This window comes from Ornithodoros turicata, unplaced genomic scaffold, assembly GCF_037126465.1.
Source record: "Ornithodoros turicata isolate Travis unplaced genomic scaffold, ASM3712646v1 ctg00001351.1, whole genome shotgun sequence".
In the NCBI taxonomy this organism is placed as follows: domain Eukaryota; kingdom Metazoa; phylum Arthropoda; class Arachnida; order Ixodida; family Argasidae; genus Ornithodoros; species Ornithodoros turicata.
Genome location: NW_026999565.1, coordinates 24469 through 39540, shown reverse-complemented (window position 1 = coordinate 39540; position 15072 = coordinate 24469). Strand labels below are relative to the sequence as shown.

At 46.2% G+C, this 15072-nt stretch overlaps 2 protein-coding genes across 2 annotated transcripts; one reads left to right on the top strand and one right to left on the bottom strand.

The window, feature by feature from the left end:
- Positions 1-3644: 3644 nt before the first annotated feature.
- LOC135376892 (uncharacterized) lies at positions 3645-8936 on the bottom strand. The gene has a single exon (XM_064609336.1). It carries the CDS (start codon positions 8934-8936, stop codon positions 3645-3647), a length of 5292 nt encoding a protein of 1763 aa, XP_064465406.1.
- Positions 8937-12014: 3078 nt separating this feature from the next.
- LOC135376891 (uncharacterized) lies at positions 12015-13319 on the top strand. Its single transcript, XM_064609335.1, has one exon. The coding sequence runs from the start codon at positions 12015-12017 to the stop codon at positions 13317-13319; it is 1305 nt and encodes a 434-aa protein (XP_064465405.1).
- The last annotated feature ends 1753 nt before the right edge of the window (positions 13320-15072 follow it).

Here is a 15072-nt window from a genome sequence, read left to right as displayed (position 1 = left end):
CCTCTCTATCCTCTCGTCACCATTCGTTACTTTGAGTTCGACAGTCTTCAGTGTATGGGTCCGAGGCCTCGGTTTCAAGCGACGCGCGCACTGGTACAGGGACCGTCGAAAACGGCGAGTCGTCGTGGTTTATGGTGACGGTCAAGTCATTCTCCTCATCAGAATACACGTCTGAATCGGGCTGAAGTTCCGTGGAGCTGTATTCTGATGCGGAGTCGGTTTCCATGATTGCACGTTGAGCGTAACTTGCTTCCTTGCGCCTTCAATGCAATACAACACATGGGAATCACGGCAGACGAATCTCGCGACTGACGTCACGGCGAGGCGCTCCTCGATTCCGATGCCACCGCCTGCTCTCATAGTTTCGGTTTCGCTTTATCGTTTTTGCTGTTTATAAATTATACGGGCACCTTTATTCGAAACGAAGGCTGTTGTCAGCATCTGGGGGGTGGTCTCTGCTGAAACCAACCTTCACTTAATTTTGGGCACAACCGTTGCGGATCCTCCCTTTAAGACTTTTGTTTAATTATGTTAATTATTTAGTTAGTTTAATATGGTAGCTGGATGGCCACCTTCCACAATATGCTCTAGTGTACCACAAACACTGTTGTGCTTGTACAGAGTGCACCCGTAAGTCTGACCAGAATTTCCTAAAATTCCTCGATTTATTTTTCTTTCCAAAAAGTTGTTCAGCATATCCATTCTCGATTAAGCCTACACAAGACTTGGTGGCGAATCAGTAATTGGTGCAGCGTTGTGCTCTACAAATTTGCAATTAAGCCATTAACTTATTTTCACTAATTATAACAATTATGAAATTAATAAATGGCTACACTACTTATTGACAAATCACCACTACTGCGTAGACCACATCTCAAATAGACAAATTAAACGACTGTTGTAAGTAAATTAAACTGCGAAAGAAAGAAAGAAACTGCAAAATTAAGAAAATATTGGTCAGTCGTATGTGACACACCCTGTATATTCCAAGGTAGCATGCAAATATATTCTTGAATGAAGCCAAACTGAAAATGCAGCACCGCTTTGCCAGGCGAACACATTAACAGTTGGTCGCACAAGCCTGAGAGAGTGAAAGCACACTGACTGTGTGCCTCTCCCCTTGTACTAGAGCCGACAAAACAGAGGACTCATTTCGGCGGATCTTCTACCAATTCATTTCACAAATGGTCGTGACGTTACAGGTGCGAGGAACCCACTTCCGCAAAGAAAACGTCACGGTGACTTGAAAAATTTCGGAGTTCAATTCAGTAAGTTATAAATTTCCATTGATTGAAATGAAATAAAAATGGTTCTAATGTGGCAAATGTTCCTGGTAGAAAAACAATCCCCTGACCTCATGTCTCTCTGTTGCCTACATTATTTACGGTGCATTTCTATCACGGCTGCTGGACTACCCTGTATAAGAGTGCACACAAAAAATATACTTGCAGTAGTCAACATCTCCGATGCGTTCTCCTTCAGATGGTGTGCAAGTGCATAGATGATGCCTACTGAGTAACAATGTGCAATGACAAGCGATATAAGAACACTACTCTCGGAATTCACACGCGCAGTGAGACAACTCTCAGCTTGAACAGCCAGGAATACTACAGGATGGTCAACGATAAAGTTTGGAAGCCAAAATAAGCAGCACAAAAAGTAAGAAACATTTGCATAATTTAATAATTCTTTGAAATCATTTTTCGGTACAGCATATGCTACTGTTCCACAGACAGAATGAAAATTGGCCAGATGCTTTTTCACTACACCAAAACATCACCGATGAAAGCCTGTACTGTCAATGTAATTTTGTTACGGAGGCAACCCTGGTCCTTTCTCTTAAACCACCGCTTCATGTTTTTACTGCAAAATCTTTATACTGAACAAACCCTCTAGATCAGTACCAAGGACCTCTGTAAATTGGTATTGGTGCAGTATACTTACATTTTTGCTCATCGACGCTTGTTGTCTGAGAGAGTTTCCCATTATCATAGTAAGTACTTTACCCGCACTTCTCTTCTTTCGTGCAAGCTGCATCACTCTTTCCCCCTTTGTGTTGACAAATTTGAGCAACTCTTTCTCTGCATTTTTCTCTGTGATGCGGGAAAACTCTTCATGCACCTGAAACCATGAAATGAATCAAAGCCCTGTCAACAAGAAACACAATTAAACATTAGCACAATTTGGAACAAAGTACGCACGGCACTGGTAGTTGCCAAGGTGGGATATTTCTCCACGACTTCCTGTACTGCAGGCTTTTCGTTCCGCAGCCATGTGAGCCTCTCGGAAAATGCATCATCATGTACAGGGCGTTCCAACAAATCCAGATTGTGCTGTGATAACATTGACAGGAAATCAGTATATCAGGCCAAATGCTTAGCCACAATTGTGAGGTATATTTTATTACCAACAAAATCATCAAGGACATTTCTCACCCTGATCATGAGTGAGCATGCCCATGAATGTGTGTGCTACATTACAGCTGCAAAACAACTATAAATTTTTAGCACAAGGTTTTGTATCTGTGTTTTTGTGTCATACAGAACACTTTTTGCGCCAGTGGCAGATCCAGTGGGCACCCCATGATGCGCTTAACAAAGGAGCCCCCCCCCCCCCAAAAAACAAAAAGAAAAACACATAACAAAGGAAAAACACTGAGGGTCATTATCCACCACTGTTTTACGTATTGATATGCACAATGCGGTGACCAAGGGCATTGTTGAACAGTTTATACACATTATTAAATTAAACAAATTATACAAAGATATTTACGCATTCAGAACGTTTGTGGAAAAATTGATGGACAGATGAGCAAGTGCAGGTAACTGGATTAGATCTCTCAAATTGGCATTATCGGCATTGCTGTTAACATACCAGGGAACGAAAGCAGGTTCGTTTGATTTCGTTACAGCTATGTAGCGCGCTCCTTTTCTGCAAATGCTTTTGCCGCTGCTCCTTGACTTCTGGGACATTAGACAACTTCTTTCTCTGGTTCTTCGTGCGGAACTTCAAGGCTCGTCGCCATGAGTCCTGCAATTGAATACCACGCCTACTTATCCTGAGGTGTAACATATAGATCGCAGCGTTGGGGATTTAAAGAAACAAATCAGATTTAAATCAAATCTGCGGTTTGCAGAAGGCGGTAAATTAAATCCAAATCAAGTCCGGATTTAAATATATCCAAATAAATCAAGTCACTTTAAATCCAGATTTAGATTCAGCACGCTAAATCAAATATGGATTTTTCAAATCCATCGCTATTGCGGAATAGGAACTAACACTGCTGGACAGCTATGTAGCCTTCAGAATCGACCGCAGTTTTCAAAGCCTGGATTTTTACACAGAATACCTAATTGTTAGCAAGAGTCCGTAACAGTTTTGTAATTAAGAAAAAGTGACGGAACATATGGAAGATGTAAAGTCGCGCCCGGATCCTAGCAGAAGAATTCCTACCTCTAGAACAGCATATTTATTCTAGGAGTACAGATACAACGTTCTACCGTTCGAGCCCATAAGAAAAAATGTTAAAAAACAAAAAAAGTCATCTTCCTCTTCTAGTCATTGCATTCTTCCTCTTCGTCGTACAGTCATTTCTTCACACTGCAAGATCCTTCACACACACCCCCGAAGAAATGTTCAGTACATTACACCTCGAGTTTATATAGCAGATCTCCAGGCCGTAGCACTGTGGTTCGATCTGACATGCGGACCTCGAAAGCCCGTGTTTTTCCGTCTTTGCCTGGAAAGCTTCGTACTATTTGTCCCGTCGGCCATCCTTGTCTCTTCTTCCTGTCATCGCGGACGATCACGATGTCATCCACTTGAAGTTGTCCTCCTTTGCTTTTGTTATGAAAGTTCCTGAGCTCCGTGAGATATTCCGCGGACCACCTCTTCCAGAAGGTATTCAAATTCTCTGCCCGTTTCTGCCACATTATCTGTAGAGTACTACCACTGCTCTCTGGTACATCGCTAGCTTTGGTGTTCGGTAGCGTTGTCAATCGCTTTCCCGTCAGGAATGCCGATGGACACAGTGGATGCGTACCTTCCTCCTCATACACGAATGTTATCGGACGAGAATTCAGGACGGCTTCGACTTCTGTGAGAATGGTATTGAGTTCGGCTTCCTTCAGACATATTGCGCCGATCGTCTTCTTCAAGGTGACTTTCACCGATCGTACTAGACGTTCGTAGAAGCCGCCCCACCATGGGGCATATGGTACGTTATACCGCCACTCTACTCTCCATTCAGCAATCTCCTCTTCGATTTCATGACCGTGTGTCACATCCCATAAATTTCTAATCTCCTTGTTGCTCTTGCGGAAAGCCTTGGCATTGTCGCTATAGACAACTTTGGGTATTCCTCGCCGCGCTACGAACCGCCGGAACGCCAGTAGAAATGCGGTCGCTGACATTGCTTCTACAAGTTCAAGGTGTACGGCCCTGGTCACTGCGCACACACAAATTACGAAGTATGCCTCCTTTGCTGAACGTTGTGCCTTTATCCACATTGGCCCGGCAAAGTCGAGTCCTGTTACTGCGAACGGCTCTGACTGTGTCACCCTCGTTGACGGCAGAGGAGCCGTTTCTTGTCTCGCAGCCCTTACATTGTATCGTTGGCAGACGACGCATTTCTTCAAGATGCTCTTGATCAACTGTCGCGCGTGCACAATCCAGAACTTTTCCCTTAATTGGACGAGGGTGTCTCTTACTCCTGCATGAAGCAGATCCCAGTGACACTGCCTGATCAGCAGTTCCGCATAATGATTCTTCTTTGGTAGGACGACGGAGTGTTTCTGATCATACGGCAAATCACTGTGATGTAGCCGACCTGCTACCCTCAGTACGCCACTGGTGTCCATAAACAACTTGCTGCCTTGCAATGTTGACCATATTGGTAATGGCTTATTACTCAGCACAGCCGCTATTTCTTCTGGAAAGGCTTTCCCTTGCACAAGTTTGATACAACACTCTTCAGCATGTTGCAACTCCTGCGCTGTCAGGGGTCCGGTAGTGTAACTTTTCTTTGTAACGTTCCCTCTGAATCGCAAAATCCAGGCCACAACCCGATGTAACCTTCTCACAGAGCTGTACCTTTCCATCTCTATGACGTCTTCCGTCTCTGTAGTCAGCGTTTGCAGAACTTTTGTTTTCTTCTCCTCCAATTCGTTTCTCTCAAGGTCATCGTCCATGTTCCACACAGGCCATTCACTGTCGCTTCGAGTCATCCAGCTTGGTCCTGACCACCACAGCTCGCTTTCAGTCATCTTCTTTGCTTGCATTCCTCTGGTCAGTAGATCTGCTGGGTTTTCTTTGCCCTTGCAATACTTCCATCCATCTATTTGAGTAAGCCTCTGAATTTCTTGTAACCGGTTTTGCACGAACTGCTTCCAGCGCTGGGGATCCCCACGTATCCAGCAAAGCGCTATTCTGGAATCTGTCCAAAAGTGAAGTCGAACTGGACTGATTTTGATCTTTTCAGTGATGTAGGAGACAAGCTTTGCTCCCACTAGACATGCCATCAACTCCAGTCGAGGTATTGTCAGCTCTTTTATTGGGGCGAGCCTTGACTTTGCCATCAGCATCGCTGCGGTTCTTGTTCCACAAGAGTCTTCCATAACTGTGTACGCTACCGCACCGTACGCTGTAGGACTCGCATTACAAAACATATGTATCTCTGTATGTACCACGTCATTGTCCATGTCTCGGCCATAGTACCTCGGTACTCTTATGTCTGGTAGATCCTGTAGTTCGGAGCCCCACCGGATCCACGTTGTTTGAAGGTCTGTAGGTAAAATGTCTTCCCATCCAATCTTGCCCTTCCACAACAGTTGGAAAAGGATTCTACCACGGATCGTAAACGGTGCCAACATTCCCAGTGGATCAAATAGGCGGGCTATGATCTGCAAGACACGTCGTTTGGTGTCGCCACCTTCATGGTGTAGACTCCACAAGTCGCTCATGCCAAATGTTAAAACGTCCGTGTCCGGCAACCACGATATTCCTAGAACTTTCTGCATATCCTTGGGATCACCCAATGCCCGTTCGCCCGACTCTGCCTGAAGGGACTCGCGCACGTCGCTATGATTTGTTGCCCACTTATGAAGCCTCATTTTCGCTTTTTCCAAGATCGCCGTCGCTTCTTTTGCGATGTTCTGTGCTTCCTGTACGTCATTTGCTCCGGTTATAAGATCATCCACGTACATGTGGCTACTAAGGAGTCGTGCTGTTTCTGGATATTCCTCTTCCATCATCTTGAAGTGGCTGCGCAAAGTAGCCGCGAGCAAAAACGGGCTTGCCGTCGTGCCGAAGGGAACCCTCGTCATCCTCCAGCTTTCTACCGGTGGTAGTGGCATTCCCGCTTCTGGTTTTGTCTCATACCACAAATACCGTAAGGCGTTTCTGTCCTCTTCCCTCACGGTTATTTGCAAAAAGGCTTTTTCTACATCGGCCACCAAGGCGATCTTATGGACCCGGAAATTCAGCAGTAATCCCACGACGTCCGGATTTAAATTCGGTCCAGCTTCTAGGCACTGGTTAAGCGATTTTGTTGAGCCGCAACTAGATGAGCAATCGAACACCACTCTAGTCTTAGTCGTACTACTAGATTCTCTCAAAATGGCTTGATGTGGCATATAGTACACGACGCTTTGTCCTTCGTCAACTTCGTCAACCACTCTTTCTGCCATGCTGTTATCACTGTACATCCGGATCGCTTCGTCATACCTCTTCAGCAACTCTTCGTTGCGAGCCAATCTCCTAGTTAACTGTGTGAGCCTCTTCAATGCCACTCCTTTGTTGTTTCCCAAATTCAGCGTCGACTTGTACGGGAGCGCAACTTCATAGAGCCCTCCATTTTGTGTCACACTTTGGAAGAACCGACGTAGTACCGGGTTCTCTTGTTCGTCATCCGTGTCTGGAACCACGCCAATGGATTCGAGCTGCCAAAACTTTTCTAGCGTCGAATTCCCTTCGTCTTCGTCTACGGACAGTCTGAGCACCAACGTTTGATTGCAATGCTGAATTGTCCCTGCTCTAGGTGACACTCCATGTACCATCCAGCCGATCCGTGTCTCCACTGCTCTTATGCTGCTGCCTAGTCGTACAATCCTTCCAGTCACTAGATCCCAGTACTGATCGGTGCCTATGAGAACCTGTATTTCCTCTTCATTTTCTGGACACACCAGCTGCTGGACTGGAAGGTTCTTCGCTCTCATTTTGTCGATTATGAAGGAGCATGGCGTAGGTGTGTTTTGGCCACTGATGACGTCGGTGACTAGCGCTTCCATGTCGTACTCATTGCCACCCTGTAGACTGAGAAGCCTTATGGATACTCTCCGAAACGTTCTTTCTTCTTGTCGTCCCCCAAAGACTCCTACTTTCAGTCGTTCTTGGCCGACTGTCTCACACTTCAAATTTTGGGCGGTTCGTTGAGTAACAAATGTCCTTTGACTGCCCGTGTCGAACATTATCTTGCCCTTGCTCGCTTCCCCCGGACCTTTACACCAAGCGACTACTGTCTGTAGTATAGTCTCTGGGCCTTTGGTGCGTCGAGTCAGCTCTAAACTGAACTGCGACGATTCCGACGTCGACTTGTCTGTGCTGAGCGAGCTGTCTCCCCTGGGACTACACACAGAAGCAGCATGTCTTCCTTCACACTTACTGCACTCTACTTTACGCCAACACCTCCTGGATACGTGGTTGGGCAAGGTGCACCTGAAGCATCGCCCTCCTTCTTTGAGCTTGCGTAGCTTTTCTTCTACTGAAATCGTCGCTTGGCAATCAGCCGTCTTGTGATCCTTTCCTTTGCAGAAAAAACATTCCGAGTATTCCTCTGCTGTGTGAAGCAACGTTGACGTCGATGACGGCCTCTTGGCTCTCTTCGCGTGTGTCTTAACTTCTCTGTCCTTGTGTGATCCCGCCGGCTCTTTCCTGTCTCCCTCACGCGTAAAGATCGATCTTTCGCGACTCTCTACTTCAACCCTGAGGAAGACCAAAAAGTTATTCAGTTTGACAACATGCTGGCTGCTTGCACGCGCTGAGGTGTTGTCGTCGCCGGCCTCTTGGCCGCTCCTGCTCTGGGTCGTTGTTCCAGCTTCTGCCTGCAATGCCCCTTTGTTGAAGTCGACCACCAACTCTTGAGGTACTAGTCGAAGCATAATTGAATACAGCATGGATGCGAACGACTCTTCGGGTACACCCAGTGCCTTCAATGCTCTCACATGTGACACGACTCCGTCGTATAGCTTTCTCAGTCCTCTCACATCGTGCTGTGCTCTCACCGGTTGCAGGTTAGTAAGTCTGCTCATGTGATCTTCAATCTGAAGCGTCTCGTTCCCAAAACGTCGTTTGAGGATCTCCAGAGCATCGTCGTAACATCTCTCCGTCGGCGGCAACCCCGCGATAGCTGATGCCGCTTCCCCTGTAAGCGCTGCTCTTAAATAGTGGAACTTGTCGCACGTGGATAGCCTTTGATTGTCGTGGACCATTTGGCGAAACTGCTCCCAGAACGCGAACCAGTCCCTCCTTTGACCGTTAAATTTGACGAGATCCAGCTTCGGCAGCTTCCCGTGCTGGTTCATCCTTCCAGCGTTCTCCGACTGTCTCGACCCTGACTGACGTTCTGACGTCCGACTTATGGCCGTAGAATTTCGCTCGAGCCTGAACTGTAGCCGTGCGAGCAATGCAGTTGCCCCGTCGATATACTTGAAGCCCTCTTGCTGCTCCGCGTCGACGTCTCCCTCTGACCACAAAGGCTCCAGCTCAGCGTCCACTTTCTCCAAGTTCTCTGTCTGTTTCTTTATCCTAGCAACAAGTACTTCGATGTCTTCTTCTGCAAGGTTTACGTCGCCAAGCTTCTCTGTAGCTTCTTTTACGGTTCGAGTTACCGCACTTCTCAGGCCTTGGCGACGCCTCTTTAGGCATTCCATGCGTTCCATCTTCAAGCGGTAGGCCTAGCCGTTGACACTGATACTTCGAAGATGGTTAGGGGTCCTTCGTCTCTCTTTCTCCCGGGTTTCGGCACCACCTCTCTCCTTGTAAAGTCGCGCCCCGATCCTAGCAGAAGAATTCCTACCTCTAGAACAGCATATTTATTCTACGAGTACAGATACAACGTTCTACCGTTCGAGCCCATAAGAAAAAATGTTAAAAAACAAAAAAAGTCATCTTCCTCTTCTAGTCATTGCATTCTTCCTCTTCGTCGTACAGTCATTTCTTCACACTGCAAGATCCTTCAGAAGACAACAATTTCAGTGGATTACTGTGTGCTTATTATTTCCTTGTCGCTGGTTTTGGTACGGTACACCTGCCACATGATACATTTCTTGGTGTACAGTGAACGAATGCGTGAAATAGAGAGATGGGAGAGCAGCATAATGATAAAAATTGGTGGGGAGTAGAAAGGATAAGATGGGTCGTAGCGCTTTTCTTTTTCCAGTGCATGAAGTATAGGCCGTAAAACCGTCGTTGCAGTGTACTGGCAACACCACTGAAAAACAACCTTTTATCCTATGAAGAATCGCCAAGGTTTTCTCAGTGGCTTATTTGTTGAATATTGAACTGTACTGATTTACTGCCAGCGTTATACTACAAAATACAGCAGAGGCAGCCTGAGCCGGAGGAAGCGGCCACGGTCGCGCTAGCATGCTTATCGCTCATGCCTAGAGGCTGAATTGCAGAGGCTGAACTGGTAAATGATGTAAATCCGAATCCAAATCTTTGAGAAAAAACGTGAATAAATCGAATATTTGATACACGCCAAATCAAAATCCCTAAGCAATACGTGATGGAATTCAAATCCTGTTCATAATGGTGTTGCCAATCAAATCCAAATCAAACACACCAGTCTCTTTTGTGGATCTCAATCCGAATTTAAATTCAAATCCGGGATAGCAAAGCCCCAACACTGATTGGGAGACAGCAATGTAATTAGAATGAATCTAGAATTGAGGTACAAAAAAGAAACAGGCTCCATTATGTACAATAAGTGACTCAATATCAAATAAGTATATGTAAATACACACACATTACAAACAAGATGTACCAAGTGGGTACAAAAAAATTACAAAACCACTGCCAGATGCATCTTTCGGCACTGGATACATGTACACTAGCTGACGAGCCGCTTCATAGTAAAGGTTCTTTCGACATGGGTACCTGTTTTTGGATGTGAGAATACAAAACCATTTCCTGCAGATGGAGTTTTCACAAATACAATTCAACAATGTACGCCATTCATAAAATACCAGTGTTCATATTTAAAGCATTACTTGCTTAATCTAATATATCGCTACTGACTAAGTGCATCTTGTACTATTCTATGTTCTCTTCATTCAGCACTTACAAGGCATACTGTAAAACGTCGGCATGCAGGCACTTGACGATTCTGTTACGGAGCTCTGAAGGAATGTTGTCAGACTCGCGTAAATGTTGGATGCTTTGTACAACATCATATGTGGGCTCAGGAAGCCTGTACATCGCTTGTAGTTGTCTGATAGTTGGTTCCCTTCACAAGAAAACATACGTCTGAATTACAGTTCACTGTAAGAAGTATCAGGAAACATGCACAGCCTCAAACACAACTGGGGCTAAACCACCGTCTGTGCAAGCTCTATATTCATTATCATGCATTACTTTTGCACAACCAGCTGGCACATAGCCATTGTCAGTGTAGTGCAGTGCTTCGCTATTAACTGCTCACGTGACAACATGAAGAGTCTCAGCAGGACATTCAGGCTCTTGCCGTGAGGAAACCTTCACTACAATATTAATTTTGTCGAGATTTTCGACACGGTCCGTGTCCTCCGTGTCCACGTACTCTGCAAGCTTCTTGTTGTACAGCTGTAAGAAGTAGGACTCTGATTCATCTAAAGATATCTGGACATAATCAAGACTTAACGGCTGTTATCCGTTGTAGCGCATCTGAATGCCGGTCCAAATTTAAGTTTGAGACTTAATCGAACACTATTATCAACGCATTCTGCGACCGCAACTGAACGCTGACGACTGTTCCCACGCGCGGTTTTCTGAACGCACAAAGTTTTGGTTGCTCTCAATGCTGTTACTTTTACTTACTTCTCTTCGCCCCTTTCATCAAATCAGGTGGCTAGTGAATGGAAAAACTGAAAAACCTCGGCAACGACATCATGGAAGCGTCCAGCACTAAAGGCAATCTGCGCTTCGTTATTTTAAATGCTGTGATTTGCCTTCTGAGAGGCTTGCAATGACAGACTTTAGGAAGCAAGGCTTTTCCAACAGAAATCACACTGCACATACCTGTATAATTAACGATGAACTCTGTCCTGCGCTTCTTCCGATATCGGACTTCAAAAATGCGTCTCGGACGTCCTTTTTCTCAAGGTTGCCACCAACACGTATAACTTTCTTGTGATCATTGCATATAAAAAGGCACTCTGCAGTCTCCATGCTGAGGAAAATCACAGATTACTTGGATTAAAAAGGACCAAGAACCAACATGAAAACATCCGACGAATGCGAGGAACGCCAACGAGCAGCAACAAGGAAGGTTGGATTGGCTGAGATTGGATTCAGTGGTCTCGGTTCGGCATTTCCGGTACAAATGAAGTTCATGCACAGATAACTTTTATTTTTGCTAGTTTATATGTTTTAACTTGATTCGCCCTCACTATAGAAAAAGCACCCAGTGCATTTTATGGAACTGTCCGTGAGATATAGACCGACGTAGACGGAGCGAAAGCCAAGAAAACGTCGACTGTTCTCGTTTGTGGGAATACACCAGCGTTTTCTGTATGCATGTCACGCAACAAGTACAAGTATGTCGGTATATTATTGTTCGAGGTGTCCGTTCTTTGCGTCAGATTATTCAGATGTGCTGCGTCACACTGGATATGTTCATTCACATGAATCTGGGTTCGCTGTTACGTGCGGCCTTCGTGGATGCTCTCGAGTGTTCAATAAGTACAGGGCACTCATGAAGCATGTGAAACGGGACCACAGGTTGGATGAATGTGCACACGGGCATGGTGATGACAGCGATGGGGATGAAGACTGTGGCCACTCGGCTGATAATATCGAGGTTGATGAACAAGTTCCGCGAGGGGATGGACAAGCGCAGACCTCGACGAGTAGGGATTCGCCGCCTCATCAACACAGAAGAGGACGTTTCGGACCTGAGCTCGTTCTTAAATGACATGCAAAAACATCTCGCTATGTTGTTCATGAAGACAACAGAGGTGCACAAATTGCCGCGCACTGTGATCATGAGTATCTTCAGTGATTTTCAAATTTTCCTGCATCTTTTTGTGGACTTCTTGCAACGTCACTTACGAAAGCTGGTGGAAGAGAACGTACTGCGTGATACATACAACAGACTGCTGACGTTTCTTTCAAGCGATATGCTGGATTTGTTGTGGACTCCAATTAGGAGCAACCATATGTTCATGAAGTACGTAAAACAGTCGCTACCATATACAGAGCCCCAAGAGACTCGTCTCAGTGAGGCTGTGACTACCCCAAGTCATGTCTTGTACTACGTGCCCATACGCCGAGTACTGGTAAACATGCTTTTCGCAGGCGATGCTATGGAGCATATTCTGGGTGCATGTTGTGAATCAAGAGACACCAAAATCATCTGCGACATTCTTGATGGTGACTTCGCAAGAGAGAGGGCCATCCTACGCAGCGGTGATGCCGACACAATAATTTTGCTGCTCTACACAGATGAGCTGGAGCTTGTAAATCCACTTGGATCTGCCGCTGGTGTCCACGAGATCCTGGCTGCATATTTCTCAGTGCTCAACTTGCACCCCAAATATCGGTCGCGACTGAACGCCATTCACTTTCTCATGCTCGTTAAGTACTCACATGTTAAGACATACCGATTTAAAAGAGTTCTTGACACGGTCATCAAAGAAACTATAAGCATACATGAGAGTGGACTCGAAATCTCATGTGGAGGACAGAAAAAGACACTAAAGGTTTGCCTTCTTGGCATTGTTGGGGACAACTTGTCGCTCAACCGCATTGGTGGCTTCAGCAGCTCCTTTGGTAGCGGCCACTTTTGCAGGTTTTGTGTGACAGACTCGAAGGACATTAATCAAGTCACTACTGAACGCAATTGCCTGATACGTACTGCAGCACTGCACAATAGCCACCTTGCTGACATCGAAGTTGACCGTTCAAAGTGTAAACTATATGGCGTTTCAATGGAGTCGCCATTATTGCAAGTTCCAGGTTTTGACGTTACACAACAGTTATTGCCAGACGCAATGCATGACATCCTTGAAGGCGGTACTGCTTTTGTTTTGAAGCATGTGCTCAAGTCACTTGCATCTTCATGAGTAATCACGGCACCAACTCTAGCCGTGGTGTCTAAATTCAAGTGTGGCTTTCATGACATGAAGTCTAATCCAGTTCCCACTCCAGAGTCCTTCATTTCATCGACTGGAAGTCTAAAAGGCACAGCCAGTCAGAAGTGGTGTATTTTTCGTCTGCTGCCACAAATGATCGGTCACCTGGTGCCCGAAGGAAACCAAGCTTGGGAAGTGTACTTGCAATTTAGGCACATTGTTGACATTGTGCTGGCAGATAAGGTTCCAGTGGACATTATTGCATATTTGGAAGCTAACCATTTTTCTCCACACGCTTGTAAAACGTTTTCCTGGCCAAAGATTGATTCCAAAAATGCACTTCCTGGTGAACTACCCGCGCTTTATCCACATGTATGGGCCTCCAAGAATGTACTGGAGCATGAGGTTTGAAGCGAAGCATTCTTACTTCAAGAACATTGCCACAAAGTCGAAAAGCTTTGTGAATATCTGCCGATATTATCTGCCGAAGACTATGTCAACCCGAGGACAGCTTCTGCAGTGTTACGAATTCTCGGCACTTACTTTCCCAAGGCCACTTAGTACGAGTGCTCAGAAAGCTGTAGAGTGGTCGGAGCTTCCGGATTCAGTCAAAGCACTCTTCCCTGCTGGTGTTGCCCAGACTATGACTTGACCAGTTGAAAGTCTATGTAGTGTACGGTAGAGCCCTGCACGGGCCCGGGCCTCCGGCACGGCCCGGGTTTGTTATTGGCTGTGTGCTCCGGGCTGGGCCGAGCTCCAGCCGACAAAATACACCAGCACCGCGGGCCGGGCCGGGCCGTTAAAATACGCCACCACCGCGGGCCAGGCCGGGCCCGGGCCGACAAATATGTTCCCGAGAGTCAGGCCCGGCCGGGCCACGCAGCTAGTTCCACACCATGGAGATGCATTAGTTCATATCATCATGCGCTTGCGTCATTCTTGTGCACATTTTGCAAAGACAAGCAAAGGATACTGTATTATGCATATGATTCGACCCTCTAGAACATTCTCCAAGCCACTTTACATTGCTCCTAACTCCTCACATATTTCATAATCACTTTGGCAAAGCTTGGTGAGAGGGGTAGGGACTGGGAGAAGCAGTTTGTCGACAGCATGCTCTACCTCCGCAAAATCTTGACAGTGTATCGATAACGCCCATGCCCGCGTGCGTTCTGGATTTAATTTGGTCTCGTGCGGTTACGGTGTTAAACCGCCATCACTTGTATGTTTGTCTTCTCTCCTTATAAATTTACTTATAAATTTGTTTCATAATCGCCAGAAACGCGTACGTCGTGGCTGGAAATACTAGGCCGGGATCTACTCTCCGGGTCACCGGGCCGGGCCGGACCGGGCCGCATAAAAATATGAAGGTCCGGGCCCGGGTTGGGCCGGACCATTTTTCGATGCGCCCGGGCCGTGTCGGGCCCGAAAAAGTCGGCCCGTGCAGGGCTCTAGTGTACGGTCTGCCAGCCTTTATGCTAGCACGTACAGGGTTGGTGATGTATTTTGTGTTGGTTGGAAAGAAGAAGCTGCACTGTTTGCACAAGTGTTTTTAATGATTCTTCACCTAGGCACACTCCTAGTATTCAATGAAGTACTTCACACACTGCAGTTCAACCAACATCGACATTGCTACGAGGTACAGCGTTCAGGACTTTACAGTCTGCTAGCTCCAGGGCAGCACTCTGAGTACAGTGCATTGGACTTGTATGAGTATGAAAATGGATACGAGGTGGTTCCACAC